Here is a 20,516-nt window from a genome sequence, read left to right on the forward strand (position 1 = left end):
CCTTCAGAGCCCCCCCCTCCCCGGGGGCTCTAGGCCTCCCCCCCTCGCCCTTCAGAGCCCCCCCTCCCCGGGGCCCTAGGCCTCCCTCCCCTCGCTCTTCAGAGGCCCACCTCCCCGGGGCCCTAGGCCTCCCTCCCCTCGCCCTTCAGAGCCCCCCTTCCCCAGGGCCCAAGGCCTCCCTCCCCTTGCCCTTCAGAGCCCCCCCCTCCCCGGGGGCTCTAGGCCTCCCCCCCTCGCCCTTCAGAGCCCCCCCTCCCCAGGGCCCTAGGCCTCCCCCCCTCGCCCTTCAGAGGCCCACCTCCCCGGGGCCCTAGGCCTCCCTCCCCTCGCCCTTCAGAGCCCCCCCTCCCCAGGGCCCAAGGCCTCCCTCCCCTTGCCCTTCAGAGCCCCCCCCTCCCCGGGGGCTCTAGGCCTCCCTCCCCTTGCCCTTCAGAGCCCCCCCCTCCCCAGGGCCCTAGGCCTCCCCCCCTCGCCCTTCAGAGCCCCCCCCTCCCCGGGGGCTCTAGGCCTCCCCCCCTCGCCCTTCAGAGCCCCCCCTCCCCGGGGCCCTAGGCCTCCCTCCCCTCGCTCTTCAGAGGCCCACCTCCCCGGGGCCCTAGGCCTCCCTCCCCTCGCCCTTCAGAGCCCCCCCTCCCCGGGGCCCTAGGCCTCCCTCCCCTCGCCCTTCAGAGCCCCCCCCTCCCCGGGGGCTCTAGGCCTCCCTCCCCTTGCCCTTCAGAGCCCCCCCTCCCCAGGGCCCTAGGCCTCCCCCCCTCGCCCTTCAGAGCCCCCCCCTCCCCGGGGGCTCTAGGCCTCCCCCCCTCGCCCTTCAGAGCCCCCCCTCCCCGGGGCCCTAGGCCTCCCTCCCCTCGCTCTTCAGAGGCCCACCTCCCCGGGGCCCTAGGCCTCCCTCCCCTCGCCCTTCAGAGCCCCCCCTCCCCGGGGCCCTAGGCCTCCCTCCCCTCGCCCTTCAGAGCCCCCCCCTCCCCGGGGCCCTAGGCCTCCCTCCCCTCGCCCTTCAGAGCCCCCCCTCCCCGGGGGGCTCACCCCAAAGGCCCAGCCACCCTGGGTCCCCTTCAGCTCTGCAGCCCCACACGCCCCCACCCCCCAGTCTCTCTCCCGGCGCCCCGGGCCACGCCGCCGTCCCGTCGAGACTCGAGGGCGCACGCGCACTGTGCCCAGGCGGGGCCGCGCACATCCGGGTTACTGGCGAGCTGCGCGCGCGCGGCGGCGGGAAGCGGATCGCCCAGTCCTGACTCCCGTCCCGCCACATCCGGGTCCTTCACTACGACTTCCGGGTCGCGGGGAGACGGCAAGTTCCGCTTCCGGCGTGGCTGGTACCGGGAAAGTGCCGGTTCCGTTACCCAGGGTGAGTGAGGGGGGAAGGGCCCTGTGCGGCCGCCCGCAGGCGGGGCTGGGATCCCCCCACCGCTCCGTGGGGAAGCACCTGGGGGGCGCCTTCCTCGCGGGCCGTGCTAGAGGGCGGGGCGGCTCCTGGGGGCAGGTGCCCCCCCCCCCCGCATGCCACCGGCAGCAGCCATCGCCCCGGCTGGCCCGTCAGCAGCCCCCGAGTCCCTGTGGGCAGCGGGCCGGGCCGGGCCCCATCTGTCGGGAGGCCTCTGGCCGCGGCGGGACGGCGCGTGGGGAGGGCACGGCGGGGATGGGGGCGGGGCGGGGCCCCGGGAGATGGGGGGTGACAAAGTGATCTGGGGCGAGGGGCGATCAGGGGCGCGTGGGCTGCTGTGAACGGTTCGTGCCAAGGCCTCGGAGGCCCGTCCGGTCCCGCGGGGAGGGGGGGGGGCAGGCTGGCCACAGTGGGCGGCGGGGTGGCCTCTAGCTAACCAGTCTAATTAGAAACTCTCCTCTGCCCTAGGGGGGTGGGTGCTTCTGCATGTGCCCGTTGCATTAAGAAGAAAAGAGAGCGGTCACTTGGTGGTAGGCGCCTAGTTATCCTAAGCCCACGGGCCCCTACTAGCTTGGTAGGACCTCGTGGCTTGTCCTCCGTTTCTGAATAATGGTCTAAGCTGTGACTCCCCAGAGCCCTGGTAGACGGAAGACCTAGGGTAGGTGAAGTGAAAGGGAGACTGTGGGGCGCTGGCGCTGGAAGTGAGTCTGAGTTTGGCCAACAGAACTTTTGCAGCTGTGCAAGGTGCAGAGAGCTCTCCCTCCACCCTAACATCTGGATTTCTAACGGGAAACACTCTTCTTGATGGTGAACAAGCTGGTTAATCTGTTTGCATCCACTAGCAGAGTTGAGTGTTCCTGACAGTGAGGTGCTCGCTCTCTCTCACTTTCCAGATAAGAGCTGGCTGTCTCCGGGGAGCGGGGTGGCAAGTCATCTCCTCTTCTCCTCCTGCTAATCTGGGACAGCTTTCCTTTAACCTTGTACCTCACTGATTCGTCACCCATTTTCAAACCTCAACAGAAAACATGTTTTCCTCCCTTCTCTCTACTCCTCAATCTCTCTCTCCCTCTGCTATTTGTGTCTGTTACTGTGTGTGACTTAACTGTAAACTGTTTTGGATACAGTTGGTAAAAATGATCCTAAGTTAGGATAAATCAAAGATAGGGTTGTTTTGAGTGAACTATAAGGTGCTTGTTATGATGTAATTGCATTGTCTGGGGAAGTGTTTTGGCTTTGTTTTCACACACCTACTTTGATCATGGCACAATAAAATATGCCCTGGAGTGTGGTGTATTGCAGGTATTACACATCTGTAATGGTGTGAATGAGGAGGGAAGGCTAATGCTTACATTTAACTGTCAAGATTAGAAATATTTGTATATGTAGTTGTTCTTCCATAATTACAGGCGTAGCGCTCACACTGTGGACAGTCTCATTGCTTAATAGGCCCTTAGTGCAGTTGAGATTTGCAATGACTAGGGTTGTGATGCTGCTTTACTAGAGTTGGGTGCTACTAGCATAGACTAGGCTGGGTGTGCATTGAATGAGCACACTAAAGAATAGAATACTGCTAAATTCAATACAAATGTAACTACAAGCCCCGGTTTTAGCTCTGCACTTTATCCCACAGTTTTAAAACTTGGTCATAACTGCTGCAGTTCATACAAAATGAACAACTTTAAACAAACAACCTACCTAATACTGCTGCCTTTAAAATACTGTAAGCATATAGTATAAATCTACTTGCCCTCCAATTAAATGCTGTTCTCCATTCTGAGGTTTGTTTTTTTTTAATATGACCATCTCTTTTTCCCTTCCCTTCTTGCAGATATTGCTGGCAGTAATACTGAACATATGCTTCAAGAATGTCTCTCTCTATTATAATAAAATGGGGTGGACAGGAATATTCTATAACCTCATTATCCGAAGATGATACAGTGTTAGATCTTAAACAATCTCTCAAAGGCCTTACAGGAGTGCTACCAGAGCGCCAAAAGCTGCTTGGACTTAAAATGAAAGGTAATTCTTCACATTAGTTATTGGTGGAGCTGCCTAACTCATCAGAGGAAGAACTTGCTTTTATGTGTCCATGCTGTGTACACCAGTGGAGCTCTCTCCTCCCCACGCTAATGGCTATGGATTTTGGATGGGTGTGTTCGCAGGGATGTCACACATCACTGGATGTTGCTTAGCATTGGTACATCATGCCTGTTTTTAAATTACTGGTGTGAAATTTCTGCAAATTAAAGTTAAAAAAAAAAAAAAAAAGTAAACTGCACGTACGACAGGGATTTTATGTATAGTACCTGGGTAATGAAGCCCCTGTCTTGATTGGAGATTCAAAGCACTGTTGTAATACAAGTAATTTTTTATTTCAGTTTGGCATTACTCTGTATTAATACAGGTTCATAATAGTCTATCCTTGAACATGTTAGTGGCATAGGGAAATTGAGGCTCCAATGGCATGGTATTTAGTATGGCTCTGTCATCTTAGACCAAATGAAACCCCTCGACTTCAGTGAAAAAACAATGATCTGCTTGTATTGTAGGCAAACCTGCAGACAATGATGTTAAGCTCGGAGCTCTCAAACTGAAACCAAATACTAAAATCATGATGATGGGAACTCGTGAAGAGAGTTTGGTAAACATTTTCTTTTTGCCCATTTGCTTCTATAAAATTATAAACTGCACTTTGTCATGTTTCCTAATGATGACTGAAATTCTAGTGTTCCAGAGACAAGTTAGTGTAAGAATAATGGCACCATACCAACTTTGCTACTCCTGCCTTGTATGTAAAATGAACTTGCCTGTAGAACTGTAATAGATTTGCATGTTATAATTGCTGTAGTGATCAGTCTTAAGTATAAGCTCTTATGTGCTTCTAGTGTCTCTCAAAAGTTTCACTAATTGTGCCACTTTTAAAATGAAAAGCGTGTAGATTAAGCAGTTTTATCTTTTTCCTGTAATGTGTTGTAACAAAATCCTGAGATCCAATGTGTTTATTTTAATGCTGCTGTATTTTTTTCATCCCTCTAGGAGGATGTCCTTGGACCACCCCCTGACAATGATGATGTAGTCAATGACTTTGATATTGAAGAAGAAGTTGTTGAAGTAGAAAATAGGTGTGTTATAGCCATTTTAAGAAAAGATTGCAGTGTTGCTGAATGTTCAGTCCTCATGTGTTAACTATAACTGTTTGTACTGTTGTATTAGGGAAGAGAACCTACTAAAAATTTCCCGGAGAGTCAAAGAGTACAAAGTGGAAATTCTGAATCCTCCTAGGGAAGGGAAAAAGCTGTTGGTATTAGATGTTGATTACACACTGTTTGGTAAGTTATAGAACTTTTTTTTTTTTTTTAATAAATTAGTCTGTTCACTAATTACCATGTTACCTTTTGATAGGTATTTTTCCCCTTACAAGTCACATTTAATAACTTCCGCTTCTACCACCATACTTCTGCCTTGTACTCTGTTTTTTTGACTTGCATTGCTACTATTTTAAAAATTGTGCTTTATCAACATTGAATACTGTTGACTTAAGGTCACAATACATAAACTTGCTACATGGGGATGCAGAGAGAAGGTGTGTTTGTTGTTTGTTTGTTTTTTAGTTTCATCCTAATAATTTTCCTTTCATATGCTGTCCAAGGCATCGAGGTGGCAGTGAAGGGAAAAACACTTATTTTAAATATGATAGTCAACCTGTAGGTGATAAGGTTTCTCTTTTTGGGAAGAGGAGATTAGTTCAGTGTTGATTCTCATGGAGTTTTGAAACACCCATCCATAATACATTGCATATGAAAACTACCAAAATGGTTTCTCTGAGAGACCAGCATTTTCTTATGACCTCACACTGGGATATGGGGACATTATCGAGTTTGACTCTAAACCTTACCAATTATTTCTCTCTCCTTACCCCCAACCCCCTAAAAATTGTGTGTGCGCATGTGTGTGATATGTTCGTAATCTGGGATCAGAATTCAAGTCATTAGTACGAGCATGAGTTAAAGGTGGTATATTAATAAGGAGAGTTTCACAGGAAGCCATTTTCTAATGAAGGCAGACTATTATGCTTATGTGTTTGACAGAATAAATAAGGCACATACATGATCACAAATACTGCCTTTTGAAATAAGGGAGGAAAAATGGTCTTATGGTTAACTGGACTCTGTCTGGGGGAACCTATGTTAAATTTTTGGCTCTGCCACAGGCTTGGGCAAGCTAGAGTCTCTCTGCTTTAGTTCCCAGGGTGGGGATACAACTTCCCTGTATAATAGGGTTTAGAAGAATATATTCATTGTTTTTGAAGTGTTGGGTACTTCATTGATGGGGGCCCATACAGGAATCAGATTTAACAAAAAATATGCTAAACTAATAATAAATTATTTGTTTTCCTCTCAGACCATAGGTCATGTGCAGAAACTGGGGTAGAGTTAATGAGGCCATACCTTCATGAATTCCTGACATCGGCATATGAAGATTATGATATTGTAATTTGGTGTAAGTTATTTTCTTTACCAAATGAAAATCTTGTAAATTGTTTGGCATGTAGGATGCTGCAATAGAGATGTTAAATATACTTGCAGCTTTTGGTGTTTATTGTAAAACCTGATGCAATACCTTAAATTTGGCTGTATGGTATTTAATCCCTGAGTGAGTAGTCGGTTCATGCTCAATAGTGATTAGCTCTATTTTTAGAAAGATGGTAGATCTCATGTAGCTAAGCACAGTATACTGCCCATGCAAATAAGTGAATGTGGTGAAGAAATGAACAGGGTATAAAATTATATTGAATATTAATTTGTACAGATTAAGAAGTAATTGAAGGGATTAAGCTGTATGTTAAACATCCATACGCTGCTTGGTGATGTGCATATATCCCAAACCAGACAATCGATAGAGTATCCATGAGCAGAGTGGGGCAGGAAACAAGCAAAACTCTGTCACCATTATTCCGGGGCGGTCACTCATCTGCCTGAACTCGCCAGTTGGTTTCCTGTCTTCTAGCAGGTTGAGGGTTGTCTCTAGCTGAGCTACAGTCTAATTTTTTTATCTAGCTTTAATCATGTTACAGCAAAAGGGTTAGTTTAGTGTGAATAGTCTGCCTTTTAAAGTGTATGCAGTATTCGATCTAGTCTGTTACATTTTTCAAGCTAAAAGGAATTAGTTAGTTTCAACTAAATATTTTACATAGGAAACAAACTTTAGGACAGTGATGGAGAGAAAATGTAATGATAGTTTAGCTTGTACCAAGCAGGCAAGTCTGATAGCTTAAGAGAACTGAAACTTTACCTTTCGCTGGTTCATCTTGATAAAGAGTTCTTTTCCCTCCTCCCCTTGTTCTAGCTGCTACTAATATGAAGTGGATTGAAGCTAAAATGAAAGTAAGTTATGTTTGGAAATATCATTTGTTTCTATTATGTTGTCAGTATTTGGTAGCTATGAGTTCGTAACCTTTAATCAGACTGTGTTCAGCAGCTTATATAGCAATACTCGCAGTTAGGGAATGTGGGCAGGGAGATTAAAAGCTGTTTGGGTTTTCTAAAAGTTCATAGTGTTTTTAAAACTGTCTCCCTCACAAAACTGAGAATAATCCTCATTTTAAAATTCCATATAAACTTTCACTGCAGTAAGTGTTAAATTTGCACAGCTAAAATATAAAACAGGAAGTGCTAGAGATTAGATTGGTCATGCAGATTTTGCCCTGTCATTGGTAGATATAATCTGTAATTATATCATCACATACTATTTCATAAATGTAATGCAGTTTTTAAAAGTGTCCATAGATACACACCTAGCATCCTAGAGATCCGCAGGAGGGAAGCCCCTCTTGTTTTTTCCTTGCTCCTTCCCCAACAATGGAGCTCTGCTCTCTCTCCTGTGCTTCTTACAAAGTCCACAGGAGCCCTTTCAGATCCAGTTCTTTACTGATTTAAGCACAACAGGCAATTAGCTAGTGACTGCACAGCTGACTTAGCCGTGAACATATTTGCTGCTAGCTTTAGCTGTCCGCTTAGTGAGTTTAGGAAAAATTGCTGCGTGCTTGGTTTGTAATTTTCAAAACTCAGTCAAATCAAAACCAGTTTCAATTCCAAAATTGTGCCTTTTGTACTTCTGCTCTTTTGGCTTTGTGGCTGCCATTTTTTCAGTATTTTTAATTGGAAAAAGTATATTTTCCACTTTGCTTATGCTCAGAATAGTCATGGTCTTTTTATAAATCAGCCTTAGGTAGAGATCAGTGATAGAGAACTTCAGTCAAAACTATGAAAGCTTTGAATTATGAATGAATGAAATTGGGGTGAGAATGTTAAACATTACACATCCTTAACTATGGTCAGATGCACCCCACTCTGATAAATAGGTCTGTCAGACTTTCCTGCTCTTATTTTTTTTTATTGGCCAGCATTTATTGCGAAGGAAACGTCAGAGAGCTTAAATTTCATTTCACTGGTACTAAAACATGGTTTCAAACCAATGTGGGAATATGATTAAGTATCTTTGTAAAAGGGTTGCTTACCACTCATATGTGAGGTGCAGCTGCTGCCTCAGTTTCCCCTCTCTGGTTAGCACTCTGGATAAAAAACAGTAGTCCTGTCGTAGGTAAAGGAAAGTCCAATGAAATAAGATATATCTAGAAAACGAATCATTCACCTTCCTTTGGCCACAGCCCACTCCCTAGATACATGCAACAATCGCATCTTGATTGCAAGGATATAACTAGACTACCTCTAGTCTAGATGGCACTTCAGCGCTCCAGGGGAGCCTGTGTGATCTCCCTCTACCATAGGCTGCAGGTAGTTCTGGATAGCAAAGCAGCCATTTGCTCCAAACTCAGCTGTATCTGCTTCACACTCTGGCCTTCCTGGTTTCCTTCTCTGCTGGGAGCCCCACTGTGGTCCAGTCTTGGTCACTTGATTCCCACCAATAGCAGCTTGCTGCTTCTCTCTCTCTCTCTCTCTCTCTCTCTAAACTGAGCAGAAGACATCTCTTGTATTGTTGTCCCCTTTCATAGCTTCAAGCTTATGTTGCTTCTAGCCTACAGTTTGCATCCTCCATTTGGGAACAACAATCCCCAAAATACCTGGCCTTAAAGGGCTGAAACAGAAAAAAGTTCTGGAGCTGTCCTTAAAGGGTCACCACACCCTGTTATAGTTCTCAGAGGTAACGTCTGCAGCAACAAAAGTGAGGCAGAATAACTCTGTTTAATTTTATTCTTACCACGCACATATAAATGGAATTCAGATGCTGTTTAGCATTTTGCTGTGGTATAACACTGACACTGATCTTTGTAGAGAGCACTTTTCATCTGTAAGAAGATTCACTTTGTACATAACAGCAAGGCATTCAGGTGTGGCTAGATGTCTGAAGAAAAGCTGTTGCAGTGGATGGTTTGTGCTTAGTTGGTGCATGACTCTGAATTTTAATTCTGGTATGTGCAACAGAGTAATATATAAAAACTTGCACATTATAGCAAAGTTTAGTGTTACATGATAGTTTTCAGAAAGGATTTGAAATAGAATGATGCAGTGTCATTTACTCAAAGATTCATTTCTATAAATGAGCTGTTGTCTGTGCTCCCATTGTTTCAGGAGTGGCCAGGTCTATAAAAGGTGAGCCACATCTGTTGCAAGGCTGATGTTTTCATTAGGCACTTACCCTTCTATTGTCCCACACGTTGACTACTATCATTTTTGCTTGGTCTTTGGGCCTGGCTATAATGTGGAACAGGAGCAAATAGAAGAAAGGAAAACACGCTATTACACACGTAGCTTTAGAGACTGAGCAGGGGTCTACGTCAGTTAGACACTTTGGAGGATGTTGCTCCCTCTTCTCTTCTTGCTTGTTGTGGATACAGGGATGATACTGAGGTGGGTCAGAAGCTCTCTGTATCTTGCCTCTTCACTGAACTCACTTTAATTTTATACTGATGTCAATTATTTATTAAGTTTGACCCTAGGAATTGCAAAACTACACTCACACCAGTTTTTTCTGTTAATAGAATTCTGTACTTTATTCTCGTTTGGATAGGAGAGCAGACATCTATTTTTAGCATGTCTCGGTTCATCCTCAACAGCTGACCCCCTCACAAATATAATGTATTACAAACAAAGTTTTTAACTTATAGCAGTAAAACTGTCTGTCTGGAATTTCAATTCTGAATCTCTGTTACCCAGGAGCTGGGAGTGAGTACAAATGCAAACTACAAGATAACCTTCATGTTGGACAGTGCTGCCATGATAACGGTGCACACTCCAAGGAGAGGACTAATAGATGTAAGAATCATGTGTATTTCCTAGATTAATGGTTTTCCTCCTTTTTAAACAGTAACATTTTCTTTAAAAGAAAACTAGTGATCGGAACCCCCTTATATATTTTTGATTTAAGTTTGTGTTGGGACTTCACATAAGAAAACCCTAAAAAACAAATGAAGTTCAGGAAGGGGGACTGGGAAGAACAATCTTGCTGTAGCATTTTGAATTTACAGTGGTTCTTTGGTTATAATGTGGCTGTCAAACAAAATTAATAAACAGGGCTATTGGGAGAACATTCATTTGTGTCACAAGACTACTTTTCTTAGTGGTGGCTATATTGAATCTGCTGAAATTACCAATATACATTCAATGAATAATTTTGAAGTACTATATTGAAGACAATGGACCGCACGCACTTGCTAATTCTTCAGCAAAAGGATACAAGTGAAAAGTACAGTAAAGTTGCAATGCTGATGGTATGATTTCCACATCTCTTGTAATCTTTACATCACGTGTTTTACCTCAGGTAACTCTTACACACTTATATTTGCAGGTGAAACCTCTTGGTGTTATATGGGGCAAATTTTCAGAGTTTTACAACAAGAAAAATACCATCATGTTTGATGATATTGGACGAAACTTTCTAATGAACCCACAAAATGGACTAAAGGTAACTTTCAATGAAATTATTAGCAAAGCAGCAACAAATGAAAGTAAATAATTGACTTATAGCTGCTTTCTGTATTTCTTTGCTGTTTTTAAACTACTGTGAGATGTTGATCAACAAAACACAATGCATATTTGATAGTTTAAAAACAAGAACAACTATTTGGACTAGATAGTTGCTTTTTAGTAGTAAGGGAGATGTACTGAATATGGTATTTTGATTCACTGTTAAAGTAGAAACATTTAGACTACTGAAATGAGGTAGGAGGAGTAAAATTATTATATCATTTGTGTATATGTATTATACATTTACATTGTAGTAGTGCCTAAAGACCACAATCAGATTGGGTCCCGCTGTGCTCGGTGCAGTACAAACGTAGGATAAATGACAATCTCGGAAGTGTGCTTAATGGTCAGAAAATAACTCCATTAAATATCTTACTACTGATAAAGTACAGTAACATGCCAATATAAAAAAGGTCCTGCTCCTATGAAATCATACAGAACAAAATTGCCAACTAATTTCTGTTTCCAGACTCCTCCTCGTTGATGTTGATTTACTGAATAGAACGTTGAATTGAACATTCAGTCTGACTAGAGGGAGACGTGATGAAGTGCGAGACTGACAGAACCGTATCATTACTTGTTAACGGGGGTACAGCACAATTGTGTTACCGCCCAGATTATATTGACAACAAGATAAATTGGAGATGGTTGTTGAGGAAGGATATTGGAGGAGAGGGAATCAAGATCAGATTTTCAACCTAAGGCAAAATTATTTTATCAGCCACTCCACTTGGGCTTCACTGATTGTCCAAAAGCTTATGATACAAGTGGATAGCGTGATATGGAATGAGTTTCACGGCTCCTTTAAACTGTCACAGTCAACTCAAAATCATTTACGTTTTTTGAACCCTCTATTGTTACAAGCAACACCAGAGATTACTGTGACAAAGGGTTACACAAAATTTCCTTTTCAGTTTTATTTTGTGCATTTAATGGCACTTTGTGTACAGTCATTTCTACTTTGTTCCTCCTTTCCCCCTCTCGTCCCCCCCTTTTTGGTGGTGTGTGTTGGGGGTGTCTTTTGCAGAATAATAGGGGAGAGAAAAATGATAGGGAAACGTAATTGTAATGCCTCAAACTAGCAGGGGAATTTGGGGCAGATGCAATATCTGAAGGTTCAGTAACTTTGACAGTAACTCCTCACTTAAAGTTGTCCCGGTTAACGTTGTTTCGATGTTAAGTTGTTGATCAATTAGGGAACATGCTTGTTTAAGGTCGTTTGGCAGCCGCCTGTTTCTTCCACTGCTTGCAGGAAGAGCAGCCCGTTGCAGCTAGCTGGTGGGTGGTTGGAACCAGGGTGGATCAGCAGCCCCCCTATCAGCTCCTCGCTCCCCTAAGTTCCCTGTGCAGCAGCTGCCTGCAGTTCAGCTGTGTCCCTCCCCTGACTGCCATGTGCTGCTCACGCCCTCTGCCTTGGAGCTGCTCCCAGAGACTCCTGCTTGCTGTACGGGGCTAATGTCAGAGTGTCTCCCCCTCCCCCCTGCTCCTGCACCCCGCTTACCCCATCTTCCATAGAGCGGAGGGTGGGGGGGACACACTAGGGAGGGAGCTTCTAGGCAGTAGCTGGTCTCAAGAGGTTTCAGCAAGCTGATTTAATTAACAGGACAGTGTACTTAAGACTGGGGTCAGCTACTTAAAGGGGAAATGCACATGTTTTCTTTCACACACAGGGTGTGTGTCTCTGTCTGCCCCCCCCCCCTTTCCTGCTGCCTCGTAGAGTGAGAGAGTTAACCCTTGAGGGCTCAGTCAATTGCTAGTTCATTTAGCAGTGAGGCATTCCCTGGAAAATATCCCACCCTCTAACTCCTCCACCTCAACCAAGCTTCACAATCATCATCACTGTGTACCAGTATTAAATTGTTTGTTTAAAACTTATACTGTGCGTGTGTGTGTGTGTTTTTATATAGTCTTTTGTCTGGTGAAAAAAATTTCCCTGGAACCTAAACCCCCCCCCCCCCCCCCATTTACATTAATTCTTATGGGGAAATTGGATTCGCTTAACATCGTTTTGCTTAAAATTGCATTTTTCAGGAACATAACTACACCGTTAAGTGAGGTGTTCCTGTATTTGACTGTGTCCCTTTAACTAACTCAGAAGTCAAATAACCCATACTAGGCATGTTCAAGCTAGAATAGCAGCAGATTGATCTGGGACTGGAAAATACCTTAAGTTCTTGCTATAATTTTGTACCCTCTGTGGTGAGATTGCAACAGGGACAGACTGAGAACAGGGCAGTAACAGTAGTGTTCTGTTATGGATAGTTAAGAGATTTCCTATCTCTGAGGTAAAACGTTTTGTACAGAAAGGTGTGGAAATGATAAGTTAATGTCTCAGTTATGGCCATCTAGGCTTCCAGATTCCAAATGCAGTATGCATACCACGTAACTTAAGACTTTAGTCCAGAAATGCCTACAATCTGAATCTCAGTTCACTAACCAGCAGGAAAGTAAATATGAAAAGTACCCGTCTTTGCTCCTGTTTGAAAACTGAGACAGCAAGAAATTTCTTTTCTAGTTGGCTTAAGCAGGTGGGCATTTTCACGAAGGATGAGATCTCTCAAGAACTAAAAGCCTATAAAGTACCCTGTTCTGTATAATACTGGAAAAGACTTGGTTTATATAGTTTGTATACAGATTATGTGTAGAGTTTTCTGGGATTTCTCTTTAAGTGAGTGGCAGGGACGCCTAACTTACTCTGAACAGTATACTTACTTCACAAATAATAAATATATGCCTAATTCACAAATAAAAAATGTGAGAGAATTGCAAGTGTTGTGTTAGGCAAATGCTTATACTTCTGTCTCTCAATAGATAAGACCCTTTATGAAAGCACATTTAAATCGGGATAAAGACAAGGAGCTTTTAAAGCTTACTCAGTACCTCAAAGAAATAGCAAAATTAGATGACTTTTTGGAACTGAATCACAAACACTGGGAAAGGTAAGGACTATGTCAAGTTTTCTCCCTCCCTCCATCCCTAAATACTATATCATGCTTTAAAATTACCTGGAAGGAAAGACTGCAGTGCTACACACACCCCAACTTGAGATGGGATGGGTCTCTAGTTTTCGGTTGGAACTTAAGGCTTTGATTTATGACCTAACACACTAAATGGTGTGGGACCTGACCGTTTGGGTGAGCGCCTCTCGTTCCATGTGATACCAGAGCATTTGTGGTCAGTGGAAGTGTTCAACCTAAGTGCTCTCTAGCATGGGATGGGGAGCTGTGGTTAGGGTGCTCTCCATCAGAGGTCCTGGAGCCTGGAAGTCCTTCTCTTCCCACCCCTAGTCTGACAGAGGCTAACTTTGTTAGCCTTGTAATATGCCCTGAAGGTTTCTTTTTTCAGAGCGTATGATTAAAGGGTTGGAGGTGGTTGAATGTGGATCTGTATATAATGAGGTTCCTAATTGTTAACAAGGGTTTATGCTATGCAGAGGGGTTATGTTGTGCACCAGGTTAGGGCAGTAACGTATTTTATTAAGGCTATATAGCCTTTGGGGAGATTTTCAAAGGCAGGTAAGTGCCTAACTCCCATTGAAAGTCATTGAGAAGTTGGGCATCGAACTCTCATTTGTGCTTTTGAAAGACTTCCTCATGATGTTTATACAAGTGCCGTGAGCTTTGAGAGGAGCTTGCAATACCATGCAATAAATAAATGTATATGCAACATGTTATTGTGAAAATGTTTGCTTGTCTCAATAAAAACAGGTCTGGAAATTTGTTGTAAATCTTAATTTACTAGTGCTGTATGCTACTTAGAATGGAGGGCCAAATGCCAAGTTTATTTTAAATTAACCCTTTGGAACTCTCTGCTGTGAAGGCCAATTACAGGGTGTTTTTAATAGAGATTAGAAAAGCTGTGATGTTACCACGGTGCTTGACATCTCCCAACTGTAGAAAGAGAACCCTAAAAGTGGAGTAATTCAATGGCCTTATTCTTTAAAGGCATCTTCCTTCAGCCTTCAGAATTTGTCAGACTCCTAACAGCAGAATTTTTAGACCAAAAGAATTTAAAGATAGCTCTTCAGGTAATTTCAGATGAATTTAAACTTGAGTGAAACGTGTTTGTATATTTAGTTAGTTGTTACTTTCAAAAATAGTAACCACGTCTGTGTTGGATTGTAGAAAAGCTACTTTTCACAGAGGGGAATGATGGTGAAACCTTGAAAGCTGCCTCTAACCACCACCTTTCCATCACCCAGTGCATTAATGATCAAAAGCATACTGGTTCTTAAGCAGTGTCATAAAGTCTATTATAAAAGAGACTGTGTACTCACATTATTTCCCCCTCCCCCCCATTTTGGTTAAAAATAATTTGTTTTGTTTCTTTCAGGTACCTTTCAAAGAAGCAAGGACAATAACTTTAATAAACTCTTGTGGCACTGAACTGAAGAGAACATAATTTGAGATCGTTGGACCTTTCCTTGCTTTTCTGCTAGAACACAATAGTGCTGGACACTGAATCAGACACCAGAATGACTGCTTAGACTTGGTCTTCCAGTTGGTTTGTTCTAATTATTATTATTATTTTTTTTTTTAAGATCACAGCAATAAGCTCAAAGAGAGAGAAATAAGCCAGTTGCTTTTTCTTGCATTCATTTCCGGTGTTATTTAAAATACTTTCTTTTTCATTGCTGCCATAATACCACCATAACCATTAAAGAGCAACACCATTCTGAAACTGGAAACAAAAATTTTTTTTTAGACCAAAAAGGTTGAGTAAGGAGCTAGTCTTGGTATTCTCTGAATTCTATCAGTCCTCTTTCCCCTCTGTCTTAGAAACAGTCTCCCTCTCCCATTCCACTATTTAAGACTATAAAATACAAGCTGTCTAAGTTTGGTATATATTAGTATGTCAGTGTTTCTTTGTGCAAGACAGTTCAAGATTGGAAAGCACCACCTCTAAGGCAAATATACACTAGTGTGCAAATTTATATTATAAAGCAGTGGATTACTGAAATACAAAAGACAGAAAATTACAGAGGGAGAGAAATCCAACCTTGTTTGATTAAGCGAAAAGCAGTCTGCCTGAAGAAAAATTCTCCTAACCAGATAAAGAGTGTAAACTTCAAATGAGAGAGTCACATTCCTACTAAAGCATGAACAAAACCCTTGTTCTGTTCTAGTTAATCTTGTCAAAGTGCAAACACTGTGTTTCAATTACAATATTCAGCCATACTGTTTTTAAAGTATAATTTACTTGCGCTGCTTGAGCCTGCACTATAGAAGTGTGATGTGACTGCTGTTTTGCATTACTGACAGTCCTGCATTATGCAGTTCTTGTATTTGAAAGAAGACTGACCCTTTCAAATAAAGATGGTATATATTGTTCTTAAGGAACTATAGCAGTTGTGTAAATAATAAATACCTTTTTCTTAAAGTGTTGGTTGCATGTGTCTTATGTTGTCTTTTTTTTTTTTCAAGGATCTCTCTTCTTCTTCTCCATATTAACCTTACACAGTCTTTTCCCCTCTGTGTGAATAACCCTATCATTGCATCACACAAGGGTTTTTTGCATCTAATTGTCCTGATTTTAGTGGGAAATGGTTTTGGGTTTTATTGTCAAAGAAAACAGGTTGGGAAAGATGTATGTACTTCGCTAACTACCTTTACTGGGTAAGTGAACTTTGACACTACATTTCAGGACTGATCAAACTTGCACTGAACTTAATAGACCTTAATGCTCGGAGCAGATTGGACCCTTATCTAGCTGTGCACATATGCCCAGTACATGTACCTTTAAGGCCACAGTTCTGGCATCAGATCCAAGAGGGAACATCTTTGTATTCACATGGAGTCCCACTGAAATTAACAAGAGTCTGCCTGCATGGATCAGTTTGCAGGATAAGGGCCTAAGCATGCAGCTTAAATTATTACTTGTGTTTTGCACTGAAGTGTCTCTAACTTATTTTAAAACTAGGTTTCCAAACTTAGAAAAATGTACCACTAATTGAGTATTTACATACCAAGTCTCAATCTTTTTAAAAAATGGCTGTCTAAGCTGGGAAAGTATTATCCTGCCTCTACCACCTTATAATGCAGAAAATGCTGAAAAACAGGTCAACTAAGCTAGTCAACGACCAAAGTAATTGGTGGGCATGAACAATCAAAGAAAATGTCAGCACAAAAGGTGAATTCTTCAGAAAGATGAGCATGGGATTAAAATTGCAACCTTAATTATAGTAGGGGCAACTAATAATATATGCTTTGGGTTTAAAAAATGGATGTGCTACATATTTTTGATTTAGCAAAACCAAAAGCTGCGAACTTTCAATAAGCTAAATTGTGGGTATTAGTTAACATTGTGACCAAGATTTTTTTGGAGTTGAAGCTTGTAACTCTGAACTCCATATACATTACCTCCCATTGTTTTCATAAGAATTTGGTATTGATTCAACAACAGTAAATCAAAAATGTAATGTCAGACTGTAACCATATGTAGATAAATCTAATATGTGTCTTTACCAAGCGTCCTTTTTACGGTCCAGGAAAGCAATTTTGTTTCATTAGCATTATACTCTCAGAATCCCAGAAATGTAGGACTGGAAGAGACCTCAAAAAGTCATCTAGTCCATCTCCTCTCCCCTCGCCTCCCCCCAATGCAGAGGCAAGACCAAGTATACCTAGACCACACTTGACAGGTATTTGTCTAACCTGTTCTGAAAAAGCTCCACTGAGGGGGCTTCAACAACCTCCCTTGGTAACCTATTCCACTACCTAACTATTGTTATAGATAGAAAGTTTTTCCTAATATCTAATCTAAATCTCCCTTGCTGCAGATTAAGCCCATTGCTGCCTGTCCCACCTTCAGTGGATGTGGAGAGCAATCATCCACCCCTTAGCATATTTGAAGACTTATCAGGTCCCCCACCAGTCTTTTCTCAAGACTGAACATGTCCAGTTTTTTTAACCTTTCCATGTAGGTCAGGCTTTCTAAACTTTTGATCATTTTTGCTCTCCCCTTGACTCTCTGCTGTTTGTCCACATCTTTCATAAAGTGTGGTGCCCAAAACTCAACACAATACTCCACCTGAGGCCTCACCAGTGCAGAGTAGAGTGGGACAATTACCTCCCGTATCTCAGATACGACACTTCTGTTTCTGCTTCACAGAGTTATATTAGCCTTTTTTGTAACAGCATCACATTGTGGCTCATAGTCACTGTGTGAGCCGCTGTATCTCCCAGATCCTTTTTTGCAGTACGACTGCCTAGCCAATTATTCCCCATTTTATAGTTGAGCATTTGATTTTTTTTTCCTTCCCAAGAAGTATTTTGCTCTTATTTTTATTGAATTTCTTCTGATTTCAGACCAATTCTCCAATTTATCAGGATAATTTTGAATTCTAGTCCTGTCCTCCAAAGTACTTGAAACCCCTCCCAGCTTGGTGTCATCTGCAAATTTTATAAGTGTACTCTCAACCCCTTAGCCAAGTGATGAATTAAAATGCTGAATAGTACAAGACCCAGGACCGACTTGTTGGGATTTCTGAAGGTAAGATGGTATTCAATAACCATATAGAAAATCACAATGGGACTTGTACTCAGTTTTACAGTTACTTCTTGCAATTGATTTAGAAATAGATCTTCCTTTTTTTAATCAGTAGCCATTAACAATTTTCATTCTTCTATTAGTGCTAAAGCAGAAATAAATTAGCCACGTTCTCTTAATGTTGATACTATAACACAGCTATTGTGGTGAGATGAGTGTGTGTGGAATAGGAGGCTGGTATGGGCCAGGGCAGATTAGATGGATGTTGAGATACTGAAGAGCTTGGCTGTCTTGCAAGAGAACTGTGGCAGTAAGGCTACCCCTATACTACTGCGGTAAGTCGGCCTACACGACACAACTCCAGCTATGTGAATAAAGTAGCTAGAGTCAATGTACCTTAGGTTGAGTTACTGGGGGGGTCAACAGGAGAAACTCCCGTCGACTTACCTTACTCTTCTCGGTGGGGGTAGAGTACAGGGGTTGACTGGAGAGCGATCTGCTGTCGATTTGGCAGGTCTTCACTAGACCCACTAAATCGACCACTGGTGGATCAATCTCAGAGCGTGGATCCCGGCTGTAGTGTAGACCTGCCCTAAGTGTCAGAGTGTTAAAGCTGCAGACACGAATGAGCCATTAAGATGAATGCACTATAGCATGGCTGACTGACTTGTCAGGAAATCTACAGTTTCCTATCCACTGCTCCTTGTGGCTTTGTGCCAAGCCTAATTGAATTTTAAACAAGTAGACCAGAAAGCTGTTAAATGCAGTTCTTTGTTTTAGGTAAATAAAACTGTTTGGTTTTTTTTTTTTTTTTTTAATTCAAAATGCCCCAGACTTTTCTGAGCCAAAATCAGAGACTGGCTTACAGATTTCCAGCACAGAAATACTTAATGACAAACCCGAAGTTATGGAAAGCTTTGAAACCGTGATCCTTTTACTTGGCTATGTTGCAATTACTATAATAAAATATACATTGATTATTTTATATGAAACTATTTAAAAACTCATTAATAGAGGCTCAAATGAAATATATCCTCCAAATAATGATAATAAATAACCCAGTAAGAGGACCAAAATAATGCCACCATGGCTAAATGGCAGAGCAAAAGAGAGAGAGATGAAAAGACCTCCTTTAAACATTGAAAGTCAAATCCTACTGAGGGAAACAGAAAGATGCATAAACTCTGGCAAGTCTACTGTAAAAGTATAATTAAGCAAGCCAAAAAAGAATTTGAAGGGCAATTACCAGAAGACACAAAAACTTACAGCAACATTTTTTTTAAAGTACATCAGGAGTAGGCAGCCTGCCAAACAATCAGTGTGGCCTCAAGGAAGACCGGGCCATTGCAAAGAAGCTAAATGAGTTATTTGGATTGATCTTCACTGCAGAGGATGTGAGGGAGATTCCCACACCTGAGCCATTGTTTTCAGGGGACAAATCTGAGGAACTGTCCCAGATCGAGGTGTCTATAGAGGTGGTTGTGGAACAAATTGGTAAATTAAACAATAAGTCACCAGGACCAGATGGTATTCACCCAAGAGTTCTGAAGAAACTTCACAATTTCATATTTGAGTTACTAACTGTGGTATGTAACCCACTGCTTAAATCATCCTCTGTATCAGATGCCTGGAGCTAATGTAATGCCAATTTTTAAAAAAAGACTCCAGAGGTGATCCTGGCAATTACAGAAAACCTAAGTTCAGTACCAGGAAAATTGGTTGAAACTATAGTAAAGAACAGAATTATCACACACACACATGAACGTGATATATTGGGGAAGAGTCAACATGGCTTTTGTAAAGAGAAATCATGTCTCACCAACCTATTAGAATTCTTTGAGGGCGTCAGACATATGGACAAGGGTGATCTAGTGGATATAGTGTACTTGGACTTCCAGAAAGCCTTTGGTAAGGTCCATCACCAAAGACATTTAAACAAAGTAAGCTGTCATGGGATAAGAGGGAAGGTCCTCTCATGGATCATTAAGTGGTTAAAAGATAGGAAACAAAGGGTAGGACTAAATGGTCAGTTTTCACAACAGAACGAGGTAAATAGCAGGGTTCCCCAAGGAGCTATACTGGGCCCTGTGCTGTTCAACATAATCATAAATGATCTGGAAAAGGGGGTAAACGTGTGGCAAAGTTTGCAGATGATACTAGATTATTCAAGATAATTAGGTGCAAAGCTGACTGTGAAGAGTTAAAGGGATCTCACTAAACTGGATGACTGGGCGAGAGATTGGCAGATGGAATTCAATGATGATACATGCAAAATAATGCACATTGGAAAAAATAATCCCAATTATACATGGGTTCTAAATTAGCTGAGAAAGAGATCTTGGAGTCAACCTGTGTAGCGCTCTGAAAGCATCTGCTCAATCTGCAGCGGCAGTCAAAAAAGCTAACAGAAGTTAGGAACCATTAGCAAAGGGATAGATAATATGACAGAAAACATCATAATGCCAGTATGTAAATCCATGGTACGCCCACACCTTGAATACTGGTTGCCCTTCCTTAGAGGAGATATATTAGAATTGGAAAAATTACGGAGGAGGGCAACAAAAATTATTAGGGATACGGAACAGCTTTCATACATGGCCTGTGCTGTGTAGGTGGGCAGATTAGGTGATCAGAGAGATTTTAAGACTAGAAAAATATCA

The 20,516-nt window shown here is 42.5% G+C and overlaps 1 protein-coding gene across 3 annotated transcripts; it reads left to right on the top strand.

Annotated features, from left to right (window-relative positions):
• Nucleotides 1-1,163: 1,163 nt before the first annotated feature.
• UBLCP1 (ubiquitin like domain containing CTD phosphatase 1) lies at nt 1,164-15,747 on the top strand. 3 transcript variants are annotated; one of them, XR_010589949.1, is made up of 11 exons: nt 1,164-1,348; nt 3,213-3,403; nt 3,934-4,025; nt 4,421-4,506; nt 4,598-4,713; nt 5,786-5,884; nt 6,731-6,768; nt 9,559-9,657; nt 10,190-10,306; nt 10,838-13,307; nt 14,701-15,747. XR_010589949.1 is itself a non-coding variant. In XM_005299983.5 (11 exons), exons 2-11 carry the CDS (start codon nt 3,250-3,252, stop codon nt 14,726-14,728), a joined length of 957 nt encoding a protein of 318 aa, XP_005300040.1. In that variant the 5' UTR covers nt 1,180-1,348; nt 3,213-3,249; the 3' UTR covers nt 14,729-15,747. The 3 variants fall into 3 exon arrangements, 2 of the variants coding, with proteins under 2 accessions (XP_005300040.1, XP_065411236.1); XM_005299983.5 differs by having other exon boundaries at nt 1,180-1,348; nt 13,180-13,307; XM_065555164.1 differs by lacking the exon at nt 1,164-1,348 and adding an exon at nt 2,054-2,230 and having other exon boundaries at nt 13,180-13,307.
• Nucleotides 15,748-20,516: the final 4,769 nt, after the last annotated feature.

This window comes from Chrysemys picta, chromosome 8 (genome assembly GCF_011386835.1).
Source record: "Chrysemys picta bellii isolate R12L10 chromosome 8, ASM1138683v2, whole genome shotgun sequence".
Classification (NCBI taxonomy): Eukaryota; Metazoa; Chordata; order Testudines; family Emydidae; genus Chrysemys; species Chrysemys picta.

Coding starts and splice junctions, on each gene's coding strand:
- UBLCP1 (XM_005299983.5), top strand. CDS start 3,250: ATGTCTCTCTCTATTATAATAAAATGGGGTGGACAGGAATATTCTATA. Junction 9,658..10,189: donor CAAGGAGAGGACTAATAGAT/GTAAGAATCATG, acceptor TTATATTTGCAG/GTGAAACCTCTTGGTGTTAT. Junction 13,308..14,700: donor AATCACAAACACTGGGAAAG/GTAAGGACTATG, acceptor TGTTTCTTTCAG/GTACCTTTCAAAGAAGCAAG.